The 15,972-nt window shown below is 31.8% G+C and overlaps 1 protein-coding gene across 1 annotated transcript; it reads left to right on the top strand.

The window, feature by feature from the left end:
• The first annotated feature begins 605 nt into the window (after nucleotides 1–605).
• LOC139523934 (uncharacterized) lies at nucleotides 606–15,036 on the top strand. The gene is made up of 2 exons (XM_071318367.1): nucleotides 606–701; nucleotides 13,180–15,036. The coding sequence occupies exon 2, from the start codon at nucleotides 13,199–13,201 to the stop codon at nucleotides 14,279–14,281; it is 1,083 nt and encodes a 360-aa protein (XP_071174468.1). The 5' UTR covers nucleotides 606–701; nucleotides 13,180–13,198; the 3' UTR covers nucleotides 14,282–15,036.
• The last annotated feature ends 936 nt before the right edge of the window (nucleotides 15,037–15,972 follow it).

Below are 15,972 nucleotides of genomic sequence, written 5' to 3'. Positions count from 1 at the left end.
GCATTTGTGGCATAGAGCAGAAGTTTCCATTCAAAATTACCAGAAAAAGCTTGAGATCGAACCTATGATGCATGGCACTTTTCTATACTAAGTATTGATTTATGAAAATAAAATCACGTTCTTCATTCAAAACGGATTTGCAGTCAAACGCTTTTGTTTGTTCATGGCATACTGGTTGGGTGTAACATTATATAAGCCTTAATTTTTACATAGCGAGAGCAACATATCTAAAAGAAAATATATCTATTTATTTCTTAATACATCGAATTATCTAAGTACTAGAACGAATCTATACTAATTTGTCACTTGCTAGAGGGGTAATCTCACATTCATTATTCTTGTTACTTTCTTTATCAGTAATTAATAATATTATTTGTCTCAGATAAGACAAGAACATGATACAATGTCTTGCATAAAGTAAAAATCAGTCATGCTGTATTTTCATTTACTAGCTATGTTTAGTATAATTCAAACATATTAAAAGCAGTAAAATTCAATTGATACTATATTTATACCTTATTGCGGAAAAATACACGCACAAAGTGTAAACTCCTACCATATTTCATTGTTAATTTAAATGACCAATTTGAATATTCACCACACTTAACAGGTAGTAAAGTTAAGTTTTTACCGGCTTTGATATTCTTCCTGGATACAAATCGTATCAAAACTGAAAGGAGAATCGTAAAAGCAACAGAAAGGTAGGAAAAAGTAAGTTCATATAACAATACAAGTTCCATATTAAAAAACACTACAGCACTGGCAGTGTTGAAGCTGGTTTAACTTAGTAAAAAATAAGAAACAACAAAGTACACAAACACAATGGTAAGGGCATCAGGTACGTATACTATCTACTGTATATAAATTTACAGTGTGAAATGAATATCATTACCCTGATAGAATTTTCAGATCTGTTTGCCTGTGTGTGTTTGTTTGTTGAGCGTTCAGGGAAAAAAGGGGCAATCAGTATTGAAAATTTCTCTTACACAAATATTAAAGCTTGCGTATTCTTTAAACAAAAGCAGGAGAAAATAAGACGCAATCGTTAGTCAAAGAAGGAAACATTTCTCACAAAGCAAACTATACTAGATATTGTATTAACTTCCTTCGGTTTTTATCATCCGAATTGCTTTTCCACTATAAAAGGGCTTGAACATAAGGTTCATTCTTTGCCACTGGAATATAAGCAAACAACAATCAATCATGCGAGCTCTTTCTATATTACGACATAAATATCACTGACACTTAGGTCTTTATACTCGTGTACAGTTTCTGGTAAACACATCTAATTTATCTTTGAAAAGTTGATCATTGGACAAATAGAGCAATTATCATACCCAATTATCTAAAAGTTCGACTGCATTTCAATGTTTCAAATAAAATAATGTACAAATCGGTAGGATTGACATTGGTCTAAAAGTAAATGTTAACCGATCGTTCAGCAATGTGTATCTTATTGTTGTGTATTAGATTGAAAATGTTTTTCCACATACTACGTTCTCTTCAAGCTTATAAATAATAGTATAAGAAATGAGTATACATTGTTAAATAATCTGTACTTGAAAGCGGATTTTTTCGACAAATGTATTTCATGCAAGCAAAAAATATACATAACAAAATCACCTTAAAAATAGCATAAACACAATGCAGTAGCTGTTTCACTATGAAATGATCTTTCCAGTTTAAATGTCCTTACCGAGTTATTACCTCAAATAAATTCAATGACCCCCCCCCCCCCCCCAAAAAAAAAAAAAAAAAAAACATAAAGAAAATATACCCTACCCAGTCCTTTGTCGATAATCTTCTCATTACCTTATGGGTCTAACAGTGTCTAAATAATGATCTTTTGACTGCGAAATATGTATTTTGAAACATTTTGTCCCCTATGTAATTCAGAAGGAAATTGAAACTGAATATTATAATAAATCAAATACTAGTTCTCTTACAGGTAAGTGACGGTTTTAGTAATAGTGAGTATGCAACTCGTCCATCGTATGCCATGGTTCAAATTTTGAAGGAGGAACCAGATGAAATATAAATTGTATGTGTGAATTAAAAAGTGAGAAATAATGTCATACATGGACCGCAATTCGGCAAAAAAAAAAAACATTTGAAAAAGTGGCATCGACTTGAAGCCAGATCATTTAATTATACTTATAATGTTCTTTACATTAACAATCAAACCTGGTCTGATTGGGTCCCAAACAATGTATCCTCTAGAACTATAAATAAAAGAAACAACAGACATGGCTCCCCCTGCCTCATTTTTTGGCTTATACCTCGAATTTGACATAAGCGGTCATCTCAGTATCAGAATCTATGACAAACGAGAGGATTTTAATTTTGAAATTATCAATTTCCCCAACCTTAGTAGTAGTATACGAACTTCAGCTAAAAAATGGGATATACATTTCTCAACTCATTGAGTATTCATGAGCCCGAAGCTGCTACTCAGACTTCATAAAACATTACAAGTATCTGAGCAGAAAGCTGATGAACCAAGGTTATGTCAAATTACGTCTGTATTTCTTTTAATAAAGTTCATCGGAAGATACCAAGACATTCTTCATAAATATTCTATATTAACTTCACAAATAAGAACGATGGTCTAGAAGTATAAATTATAGGTACTGATATTGTTTATCATCTTAGTCACCTCTTTTATTTGTCTTTTTTGTAAATACACCCGTCATTGTGTTATTGTGCTATACATTTTTCGATTGACAGTGCACCTACAGTGGCACTAAAGACAGAACAAAATAATAATAAAGGTAATACTTACATCAAATGGAACCCTCAAAAGGCACCCGAGTTTGAACAGATGCTCAGTGATGACACAGATCAAGTATTACAACAGGTGAACGGTGTGCTCGATCATGTAAATATCGACGATGTCACGCCTGAACAGATTAACGGTATATTGCATGATGTTGGTAGCTCATTGATGAATACCGCATCTTCTGTCTTTGGTTCGAGAAAAAGAAAGCAAGAAAAACGAAGTGATTTTAAACCGTGGTTTAATACTGACTGTAAGATAAAACGTAATGAATTTCACAAAGCCAGGGATTCTTACTCAAAACGCAAGACAACTGAAAATAAAGACTCCATGAATAAAATAGCAAAGGAGTACCGAAAGGTTCTGAACACAAATTTCAAAGATCACTCTGAGAAATGTTCCAATGAGCTTAGGTCTTTATCTAGATCGGACACTAAAGCATTCTGGAAAACATTACATAAATATTCTAGTAGGCGAAAAGAAAATCCTGATATAGATATTGAACTATTTTATGAATATTTCAAAAAATTAAACGCTGGTGACTTTGTCGGTGATGATGAAGAGGAGGACTTTAATATAAACGATGTTTGTAATAATCCAATTTGTGATGAGATCTTAAACGGAGTCATAACTGAACTAGAAGTTAGTGAAGCTATAAAAGGCTTAAAAAACAATAAAGCACCGGGCTTGGACAAAATTTTGAACGAATATTTGAAACATTCGCCTCCTAGTCTAGTATCTATCTATTGTAAATTGTTCAATATCATTTTGAATACAGGTATTATACCTGAAAATTGGACTTCTGGTATTATTAAACCAGTTTTCAAAAACAAGGGTTGCAAAACTGATCCTGATAACTATAGAGCAATTACTCTCATCAGTTGCCTTGGGAAACTTTTTACGTGCATTATAAATACTAGACTGAATATTTTTTCTAATGAACTGAATATAATATCTGAGAACCAGACTGGATTCCGTAAGGGATATTCTACACAAGATAATATTTTTGTATTACATGCACTTATTGAACTGTATTTTTCTTTTGGGAAGAAACTCTTTTGTACATTTGTGGATTTTAGAAAGGCATTCGATACTGTTTGGCGTACAGGGCTGTGGAAAAAATTACAAAAAAGTGAAATCAAAGGGAAATGTTTTAAAGTTGTGTATAATATGTACAGTGGCATTAAGTCTTGTGTTCAATTTAATGACTCTCAGTCAGAATTCTTTCCATGTCTAACAGGTGTTAGACAGGGGGAGAATTTATCGCCTTTTCTCTTCTCGATCTTTTTAAATGATCTTGAGGACTATTTTTGTCAGCTTGATGGACTGCCCTTAGAGTTAATTAAAGAGAAACTTGAAAGTGAATTACATATTTTTTATAAAATTTTCATTGTATTATATGCTGATGACACAGTTATCTTAGCAGAGAGTAAAGATAGTTTACAAAAAGCTCTTGATGTATTTCAGTCTTATTGTTCATTGTGGAAACTACAAGTAAATGTAAATAAAACCAAGGTTATCATCTTCTCTAAAAGAAAAGTAAACCACAATTTCAGTTTTACATTACAAGGTCAAATTCTTGATATTGTAGATACATATCCTTACCTAGGTGTTATATTTAAATATAATGGTACATTTATTGAGACCAAAAAAAAACTTGTAGAACAAGCAGAAAAGGCAATGTTTTGTGTTTATAAACTTATCAGAAATGAGTCTATACCTGTTGATATCCAATTAAAGCTTTTTGACTCGATGATAGAACCAATTTTATTGTATGGTTCAGAAATCTGGGGATACGAAAACCTCAAAACTATTGAGCAAATCCATTTGAAGTTTTGTAAAAGAGTACTCAAAGTAAGGAACACTACGCCAAATTTTATGGTTTTAGGTGAGCTTGGGAGATTTCCCCTCGAAATTAAAGTTAAACTTAGAATGGTATCATTCTGGACAAGACTTGTACAAAATGATACTAAACTAAGTAGTATTTTATATCAACTGATGTTATCCTTACAAAGTAAAACTAAATATACTTTCAAATGGATTAAATATGTAGAAACTATTTTTGATGAAGTTGGGATGAGTTACATTTTTAAAAACCAGTATGCATTTTGTGATAAAATTGTTGTGAAGCAAATTTTATGTGATCAGTTTATACAAAAGTGGTATAGTGATATACAAAACTCCTCCCGTGGCCTCTTTTATTCGATATTCAAAAAACAGTTTTGTTTGGAAAGTTACTTATTGAGACTTAGTGAGTTTAATCGAACGTGGTTAACCAAACTGCGTACATCTAATTTACATTTACCTATAGAAACTGGTCGTTGGTTCAATATCCCAAGGGAAGAAAGAACATGTAACTTATGTACAAATGGTATTGGTGATGAATTCCATATTATGTTTATATGTAAAAATGAAAATATTGTTTTATTAAGAAACAAGTACATACCTATGTACTACACAGCTCACCCGAGCATTATCAAGTTTGAAGGTTTACTCTCTTATTGTAATACTGAACTATACAAAAAGCTATCATTGTTCATCAGAAAAGTTAATGTATTTCTTTGATTTATGTCATATCGATCCATATATATATATTGTATATCTTTTTCTCTAAAATCATTCACACTGTTTGGTTCTAATGAGCTGTATATATTGATTTAAATATGTTTAATCGTTCTTCTGTCATGTTGTTTGCATATATTGTATTATATATTTGACCTCATGTTACACGTTTATATGTGTCTGAGTGTTTTCTAATAAATCGTAAGCTAATCGTAAATTTTTGTATTTAATTTGCTAATGTGCTTTGTCTATATGCCTTTTTGTTTTTGTCTTTGTTGACATATTTGTTTGTTTTTATGATGATTAAGACTATAACAGAATGCTGACAGCTGTACCCCTATTTTTGACATATGTAACTATTATGTCTGTTTGTTTTATTCACACATTTTTGTCAAGTAATTGAAATTTATGCCACGGTCATACCATTGAGAGTTTTAGTTAGCTAAAAAAACCAAGCTTTTCCTCATTTTCTACATTAGAAAATGTTCACCAAGTCAGGACTATGGCAAAAGTTATCTTTTTGATTGATGTGTTTGAGATTTTGATTTTGCCATTTGAAAAGGGACTTTCCGTTTTGGATTTTCCTCGGAGTTCGGTATTTTTTTTAATTTACTTTTTTGGCAGTTCTATATGTATAACCACGAAGCCACGTTCAATCGAAATCTGCTACCGCTGGTAATGAAAGTATCAAGCTCGATGCACGTTTGTTAAAATCCTGTAAAAATATCCATGTTTGGCCCGTAGGAGGCCTCCTGCAAGGTAAACCGTATGCTATATGAAACATATCCTCAATATTCCATTAACTGTCGCTCACAAACGTACAAACATTTTATAAATTGTTTTTCTTGAAATTGTTGATTGGCTCAGATCTAAAAAAAAAAAAAAAAATAAAAAAACCAACATATTTCATTTGTCAATATTCCCTTTTGGAGTAGTTACATACCATTTGCTATTTGTTTGGATTTCATTAAATTCTGACTATTTTCATGTCCATTTGTGTCTGTTTATGGGGTACATACAAAGTTTCAATCGTGGTATCTATGACGGCTCTATGTTTTATTGTTAATTTTTTTTTATTCAATAGTACTAGTACTCATAAACTGAAATACGCATCTCCTCATGTATCGCTGTATACAATTTAATTTATCAGAATATGCTAAAAAAATTCAAATCAAATACAAATCATCGAACCTAAAAAAAGCCATTTTAACAAACTCACCATATAATCCAGGAATAAAATTTTGTCCGCCGGATCAAAAGAATTAAAAAGAGTACGAAGTAGAAGAGCATTAAGGACCCCAAATTGCGAAAACACTTGGCCAAATACAGCTAAGGCAAACTTTTCTTTGGATTGAAAATCATTAGCATTTCGAAAAATTCAACGCTGTGTTTACAATTAATAAAAGAGGGACGAAAGATACCAAAGGGACAGTCAAACTCATAAATCTAAAACAAACTGACAACGCCATGGCTAAAAAGGAAAAATACAAACAAAAAACAGCACACACGACACAACATAGAAAACTAAAGAATAAACAACACGAACCCCACCAAAAAACTAGGGGTGATCTCAGGTGCTCCGGAAGGGTAAGCAGATCCTGCTCCACATGCGGCACCCGTTTGCAGCTATTGAGTTGATCAATTACCATATGCGGCATGATTAACTTAATTATATTGATATTTTGGAATGACACATGTTGTCAAACATTGAACACACAATAAAACTAAAACATGCTTCCTGAATTCTTAAAGTTGTAATTCAAATTATTAACATTTGTAATATGCTTTCGATATTCTGATTAAAAAAACTTGCCCTCCTATAAATATCATTGAAGTATTATATTATGAAACTTGGGTTCCTGTGTGTCGTTTTACGGTTATACCCTAGGATTTTTTAATATCCTTTTCGTGCCTACGAACTATATTGAGTGACATACAAAGGGTACACATTCTAGCATTTAACTTTCAAATATTTTTATTATAAATAAGTTCAACTGTATTTTGATACTTAAAAGTCTTGCTATTAAAATTGTATTTTAAAAACGTTTATAGTCACACTTAAAAATGCACACTGTTACTGGTTTATGTTGACATGTTAACAAATTATCGTAAGTTTCTACATTATGGACTATTAATTAAGTCATGGTATGTATAAAGTAAAATGAAAAATAACGAACTCAAAGGAAAATTCAAAACGAAAAGTTCCTTAACAAATTGCAAAATCGACAGCTTAAACACATCAAACGAAAGGAAATTACCTGTCGTATTCATAACTTGGTATAGTCGTTTTCCCATGTAGAAAATGGTGGATTAAACGTGGATTAAACTGGGTTCGTAGCAAGCAAATTATAACTTGTGTGACAGTTGCATATCCATTATATTGACAACAATTGTTGAGCATAACGAATGGACTTAATTGGTAAAAATGTCAAAAAATTGTATATATCCATCAACCACAGCGGAAAAAAAGAAAGAAAGTAAATTGTTAAGGGAAGATCATTCAATTAATATTTAGAAGCAGGACAACGAAATATTGGAAATAGTCGATCATAAAGTTCACAAAGCATTCATTGGCTGAACAGGGCGTCTTCAAATCAAAATATTCAGTCGAAGTGTAAACAGACTACATTGGCTGGAATTACATCCTTCTTTTTAAAACATTTAAGGAATAAATGTTAAAATAATATTAACCTTTCAACTATAATGTTACTCTGTGTGAATGTGACGAAAGTGTAAGTTATGATTTTTTCCCGAGAAAAATGCATTAAAAACAAAAGAATGAGAGAAATTTGAGAGGCCAACCCAGTCGACAAGTACCTGACAAACGACACGGTTTTATGTGGTGCGTTTGACATCTGAAATAATATAATCTCAAACTAGGAGTTGAATTCTGTTAATATAACATTTGAATGTATAAGCAAAGAAGATTGTTGTAGTCTTCAATGTGACTTCATTTGCTTTGGTGCAAACAATTATCTACATATTTTTCACTGATCAAGGTCCAGGGTAGTCTTATAAAATATGATCTAGGGGCGATATTTGTCTCTTCTATTTGTTTTCTGATAATTGTTTTACTTGTCTTGTTATCTGTTATATCATACCTCATATTTGCTACATACATGTATTACGAAAATACCTGTACTAAGTCAGGAATATGACAGTTGTTTTCCACTCGTTTGATGTGTTTGTGCGAACTTTGTCATTTGATAAGGGACTTTCCGATAAGAATTTTCCTTGGTAGTTCGGTATATTTGTTATTCTTATTATATGTTTTAAAGGGAAATTCCGCGATTTTTTACTTATCATCTAATTATGTTCATCTTAACATAAAAAACACATTTGCAAAGTTTTAAATTTATATTCCTTCTAATAACGGAGAAAATCAAGTATTTGTAACTATTTTGGTTGAATTCTCGAGTGGGTCGTGACGTATTAGCCCGATTTATTGAATTCTGGGAAAAAATAAAATCTGTTTAACTCTTATAGCTTATCGACAATATACGTAATTAAAAGCGCACAGCTGACGAATGGTCGAAGTTATTAACCACAATATAAGAATGAACGAAAATGAATATGCATATACCGTTTTTGAATAAATTTAATTAATTATTGTTGAGATTTTTTTCATAAAATATTTATTGAACATTTTTACTGATATTGAACTGAAAATATTTCAGTTCTATCTACCGTTATTGTTTTGATAATCATTTCAATGCAACTAATGTGTGAGCAGAGTGTGTATATTATTTTGTAAAGGTCACTGTATATTTCTCGGCTTGAGGTCAATTCGTTTACCTTGTAGCTATTTAGCCGCAGGTGTGAGTTCAAGCGTACACAGGTATAAATGTTGTTATTTGGAAAGGATAAACAGAAAGGATTAGTATGCTGTCACGATGTTAATACACTAAGATTTAATACACGATGAGAATAAAGATACAATAATTAAATTGTGTAAATTAATTGAAAATAAAATTCAGATTCGTAATTCCGAAAGTGTATAAAAATAAAAGGAAACAATTTTTGATTACTTTCTTAGCGGCAATTGGCGTAAAGATTCAAATATGAAGCAAAAAATAGTAGTTTTAATCTTTTATAAAAACTAAATGCAATATTACCCAATTTGATATACCATTGTACATCTGTTTGATATCATTGACTTTACCGGAATTTCTTAACTTGTATTCAAATCTGGCTGTGTTTAAATGCTAATAAAACTATTGCAATTTTAAAGTTTTTAATTGACAAAAAAATACAACATACAACATGCATGATTTTTTTTAGTTTCTTTTTAACATTTTATTCTTACATAATTAAATTCATTTGACAATCATTTACACGAACTTTTTGTGAAAAGAATATCAATTATCTAAGCTAAGGCATTATTTCTTTTGAGGATTTTTGAGGATTTTTTTTCAAATTCTATGATAATATTTGTGCAATGTTGAACATGATAGCCGTCATTAATCCAAATAAGTAATACAGTAGTTGTAATAAAAGTTATATTTTAGTCATGCATAACTGATATTGACGAATTTATAATAGTTCGTCCATACATCGTTGTTCTTGAAACAATCATTATTAGTATACATGTAAGTTTCCTGACGTATAAGAGCCATTGACGACGAGCTCCAGAGAAATCAGACTAGTGGCGTTTCGTTCGTTTGTTTGTTGGGAAAGGAGAGGAAATGCAACCGCTTGTACAGATAAACGACAGAATTACCATACAAGCATTTATAGTCAACACAATCAGAAAGAGTTCCCATCGTTAGACGGGGAATATGAAGGCTTCCAAGAATGAACAAGTGACATGTCTAACTCTGAACAGTTAGAAAACAGACTATCGACATCGACCGCTTGTTCTTAATATTTGAAACTGTATGCATATATATACGTATACGTTTATGATATATATAGTGATGAGTTCTTGCGTCTGACAAAAACTAAATTCCTTCATGGTTATATCTTGCCATACGTTTATATTGGTTTGTAAGGTGATTACTCACAATCGTTATTTGAAAATCCTGTTTGTGAGATGTAGATTCATTTCAATACAGAAATTTCGTCTATATATTTCACAAGTGTATAACACGGAGAAGCTCTGAAGGTCCATTACTCCCATTTTGTTTGGGTGTGAACCATCGATGTTTACAGCAATATCACAGAATAAGATGATGATGGTAGAAAGAACTATGGGCGTCATGTGGCAAATATTACATGCATATCGGACAATGAGTTGTCAATCTGTATGAAAAGATTTCCAATACAACCATATTATTGAGAAGGAATGTTTACATGCTATACTCTCGTACTAGTATTACAGGGTTCTTGTGGCGTTCACCTTAGACACACATCTTTTTAACGATGTTTAAAAAAAAGACAGAACCAATTTAATGTCATATTTCCCTATTTTTTAAATATAACTAAAAGTCTTCTATCTGACAAGAATATCCCTATTTAGCGAACAAGTAATTTATTCTTTTTTCTGTTATTGAATACCAAGAAAGAAAATAAATCCCGAAATTAATTTGAAACTTTGATACTCAAAAGTTTCCCAGCAAAATATTCACATTCCCTGGGGATAATTAGTGTTCGTCCAGTGGCATATATAACAATTGTGATGACGAATTACTTCCTTTGTTCGAGAACAATCTTATTGAAATATAAATCTGTGATTTTACTAGGTCCACAGCTTCAATGAACCAAAGCAAAAGTTATACATCGACCTGTATTTAAATCAAATTGGTTCTCTTCTTCTTCTGGTATACAATAGTCTATCGACATTCGATGATTGCATACTGTTGGCATACGTGGACTAGTCTATTTACAACACTTTTACCCCTATTTATTCAAAATATATGTTTTTTTCTTATGTTCAATGTATACATGTATATATTTTAAATTGCGCTATAGTTCCGTAACTTTCTATCCAGTCGTATAAACGAATCGTCGGCAAGTGCGTACATTTTTTTAAATCAATATTTCTGGTCTGTTCCAATCTGTCCTTCACTATTGACAATGACTATATATTACATCAATACCTGCAGAAGTGAAACGATGCATGAACTTGCAAGCCCGACAGGAAATCACTTGAATACCTGGACGTGTCACCTCACACCCCTCACAATACCTTTGGAAGTAATACCTTTAGCCATGCTGGTGATCAGATGAGGGAAGATCAAAATATATTTGTTTATTACTTTAAAGAATTATGAACAAATTAGATTTTCGAAAACAATTTTCACGGAACACTTATTTATGATTTCAACTTTGACTTTTCACCTAATTCCAATATCAACAGTTTCAAAACAACAGACCATGGTAATTTAAAAAAAGTAAGAATATTTTTCGTATCAAGTTAGTTAGTCGGATAAAACAACCGTACGATTGACAAGATATCGACACGCAATTACGACTACATCGGTTACTGTAGTTTTGTTTCTTTGTGGTTTATAGACATATCGTTTTTATTAATCGGGAAAGAAGACAAAATGGCGGATCGCAGAGAATTGATACTCTAAATTTAAAATCGATGGTGATCGCTTATCTAGCGGAATAAAACTTTAATATCTATGAATTTGAGCATTTTTATACAGAATGAACATAATATCAATTTTTGATTTTTTTGCGAAGTTTCCCTTTAAGCTTTGAGAAACCTTCGGCGATCCCATACGTTTACATGTTCATTGTGAAAACAACGTTATTAATTAATTAATTTAAAAAAAAGATGAACGTTTACCTGATTTGACCCAGCAAATGAATAGTCATGTCAACGCTGTTATGGCTTTGATACTGAACGCAACTGTCGTGTTGGTTTGAAGTAAGAATTAAATGGGTAACAGCAATTGGGTTGGATATTTTATTCCATCAGATGTCAAACGCACCATTCAAGCACTGTGTCTTTCTTCAAGTACTTGTCGACTGGATGGACCTTAAGTCTATCTCTACTTTTCAATTCAATTGCATTCCCATTCTCTGGTAAAAAAAAGGGCAATTTTCCCTCAAAGTTTCACAGAACCATTAATTGAAAAGTTTATAGTTAATTGACATTTGTTATAATCCGAAAACGTTTGACAAATAATCTTTTATCTAAAATAAAGGTGATGATTCCAGTTAGCGTGGTCTATTTAGAATTGAACTGGCTATTTTGATTTGAGAACGCACAATTAAAACAATGCCTCATTCATTTTTTTTCAGTTTTCAAGCTCAAATGTTTCCAAAATTTCAAATTCTGCCACATAATTCGTGTTTTACGGAACCCTTCAAGCATATTAATACATAACTTTGCACTTTGTCACTTAAATCTAGAAATACCGATTTAAAAAAAGAGATGAATTGTAATCATCATAAATCAATAGCAATATAAGATTAACAAAAAGGGAACGATAGAGTTAAAGTCTGAGAATAACAATTTTGGTTTAAATGCTTCTAAATAACAATTGTTGACCAATTACAGCCTCCTTTGTTATGATCTTAATATTTATAATCACAATGGAAAAAACTATCGACAGTCATCCTGTCCCGTAATTTAAAAATTTACTTTCTTTTTTCCGATTACCGGATCTGTGCTTCAAAACCCGAAGTTTTGTTTGTTCCTCAATATAACTCGTGTCAGTTGTAATTTACCTAATGGGCGACAGTTAAACAATACAGGAGAAGCAGTTCCAGAGCTCATATTGTATGATCTGTTATTTTGTAGTTGAAGCACAAAATTTGTAATATTTCTTAAAAATTAAGACGAATTGTTTCACGAGGAAGGGCATTTGAAAAATTTTCTTTAAAATTTTCTTGTTTTATTTCTTATTTAAACACCAAAAAAAGTTTATTATTTTTCTTTATTTCAGAAGCAAATGTACCGGGAAGATGTCAACCCCTCAAACGTGCTTTGAACATTCTTCAGAAGAAATCAGATTCTTTTGCGAAGAATGTCATGTCTTTGTTTGTGATGACTGTGTTTCAGGACAAGGAAAACATATAAGATGTAAAAAAATTAAACTACGTGAATATGGTAATAAGAACAAAAATTGTTTGATTGGAAGTGTTGAAGAAATTACCAGTAAAAAACTTCCACATATTAAAAGAACGTTGGAACTAGCCAAAAATGTTAAAGGATCTTTTAACAAATCAATGGATGAAAACATTGCAGATGTTCGATCAAAAACACAAATAATAAAGGCAATTATTGATGAACTACAGAAGGAAAATATACGAGCGTTAGAAGAATCTAGACTAAAAGGAAACATGAAATTTGATGAATTTATAAATTATCATCAAAAACGATATAGTGAACTAAAACACATAACAGAAGAAATTCAACAACAGAAATCGGACATACTGCCATCTGATGTTGTAAAATACGACTTCGAACTGAAAAAAAATTTGAATATAGAACACGATTCGGAAACCATACCGAAACTCGAACCATCTTGTTTTGAGATAGCTCAGCAGTACTTAGAGAAAGAATTTTATCAGGATATTTTTCTGTGCAAGCATATTCCGGAAGATGAGAAAACAGAATCGTGTGCACATGGAATGGAGAAAGAAGAACGAAGCTCTTCCCCATATTATCTAGAACCGGTTTCACATGCAAGAGAAACTAATTCAGATTTTACGGTTAATGAAAAAATAACAACTAAAAACTTCGAAGAAAACTCCAGTGACATTTATGTTTCAAAATCAACTGTTACAGGGGCTTCAGCAAGTTATAATAAAGAATTAAGCTACACGATCATTAAACAGTTTGAATGTAAAAAATCTATAACTTTCATTGTACCTAAGACGAATGTTTACGAGGCTTGGGTTATCGGAATGGATATCAGCGAGATAAATTTAAAACAACAAGAACCAAAATTCACCACTCTCGTTCCACATATAGATGGAGAACCAATTACAGCTGGAAAATGTAAAAAGCATGGTTTACTTATAGGTCTTAGAAACAGAAAGTAAACCAAACTACTTCAAGAGATGACTGGAACTCAAAGAAGAACTTCGGTCATGAACAAATTGGTTTCTCATATACCTGCACATTATCAGAATTTGTCAGCTATTTGTACCGTATCAACCCAAGAGAAAAACAAAGATATCGCGTTATTACTACGTGACTACCAGTTGCCAGGAAGTAAAGAAAAGGGAGCAGTAATTCAATGGTTTTCTGACAAAAAATCAAAAACGAATGAGCTAAAGATTTCCAACAATATTGAAATAGAAAATCCAGTATACATGGACGAGTATACAAACGGTAACATTTGTATTACATGTGCGCCAGACGATAAATCGTCGTGGATACAGCTTCTTGACAAACAAGGGAATCACAAGATGAGGTATCCACCAAAAGATGAAAAATCGTTTGAAGATAACATTGTATATTCATTTATTGGTGCAGGATTTCTGAGAGATGGCCGCATTACAATTTTGGATCGAGTTTGCTTTCGTCAGCATCTTTTAGATGACAATGGACAGCTTATCAAAATAGATCAATACCAAAATCAACCATCATCCTTTGCTGTTGATATACACGACAATATCTGGATCGGATTTGACGACGGAACAGTTCAAGTCATGGAATATAAGGACGCGGACGGATGGTACGAGGACGTTGAAACTAAGGGTTAATATTTTAAAGAGATTATGGTTACTTTTAAAACTTACATAGTTTTGATAACTAACACTTGTAATTTTGATAATAAATGTATAGAAATTTATATATTTTTCAGAAAATTTAGATACACTTTATTTATCTAGAACGAAAATTTATCTTACATCCTATACATTTCTAGGAATATGATTAGTTAACTGCAACCGCATGGAGCGCGTGTATATTCCGTATAACGTTAGAAGGCGGGACTTATTTCAATACATGGTTAGTACGTGTGTTACGTCCTTTAATAAAAAAACAAAACGATACTGAAAAAATCTTAACGGTTTCAACAGACGAAGGAATTGATGAAGAAAGATTGAAATACATTCATAAAACACATTTAAAGCCAACAAATTGTTATTGCCGGCATTTGTTTTCGTATGACTAATGGAAGTAGTTTCTTAATGCTAATGGTATTGAAAACTTGCTCGCTTTGATAGGTCACCAGTCTTGATACCACATGTTAAAACAGTCGGTAAAATAAATTAGTTACATGGTGTGTTTCGCTCTCACCCTATACGGAAATCACTGACCCAATATACACCGTATTAGGGTAGGTCACTAGCACACTATGTAACGAATACTTTATATTTGAGATTAAATCTAATATAAAATAGTCAGGAACACATGATTCATACTTTGTATAAAAGTTTTTTTGTTTTAACTTCTCGTCGGATCATTAACTTTTAAATTATCCCGTTTCTTGACACAGTCAACCAGCTCGCGATGTCGTCCGTAACATTTACGCTTTATAAGTTTGACAAATTATCTAAGAAAGATAATCCAATAAGTTAGCTTTATGCTTAATCCACTTGCAGTCACTAAAGAATCATTTAGTTTTAAAAGAGAAACAGTAATCATAGTTTTGCTTGAGTTATTGTTTTATTTTATTGATTAATTGTACCGTCACCATATAATCAATGCTTCTTTTGTTCAGTTTTCTGTTTCATGTGTAAACACACTTATATTAGTAGTATTATATTGATTAAGATGGAAAAGG

The sequence above is a fragment of the Mytilus edulis genome, chromosome 5 (assembly GCF_963676685.1).
Source record: "Mytilus edulis chromosome 5, xbMytEdul2.2, whole genome shotgun sequence".
Classification (NCBI taxonomy): Eukaryota; Metazoa; Mollusca; class Bivalvia; order Mytilida; family Mytilidae; genus Mytilus; species Mytilus edulis.
Note: the sequence above shows the minus strand (reverse complement) of the source record. Positions and strands in the feature narration are given on the sequence as shown.

What these genes read in the sequence shown, in the direction of transcription:
- LOC139523934 (XM_071318367.1), top strand. Translation starts at nt 13,199, where the DNA reads ATGTCAACCCCTCAAACGTGCTTTGAACATTCTTCAGAAGAAATCAGA.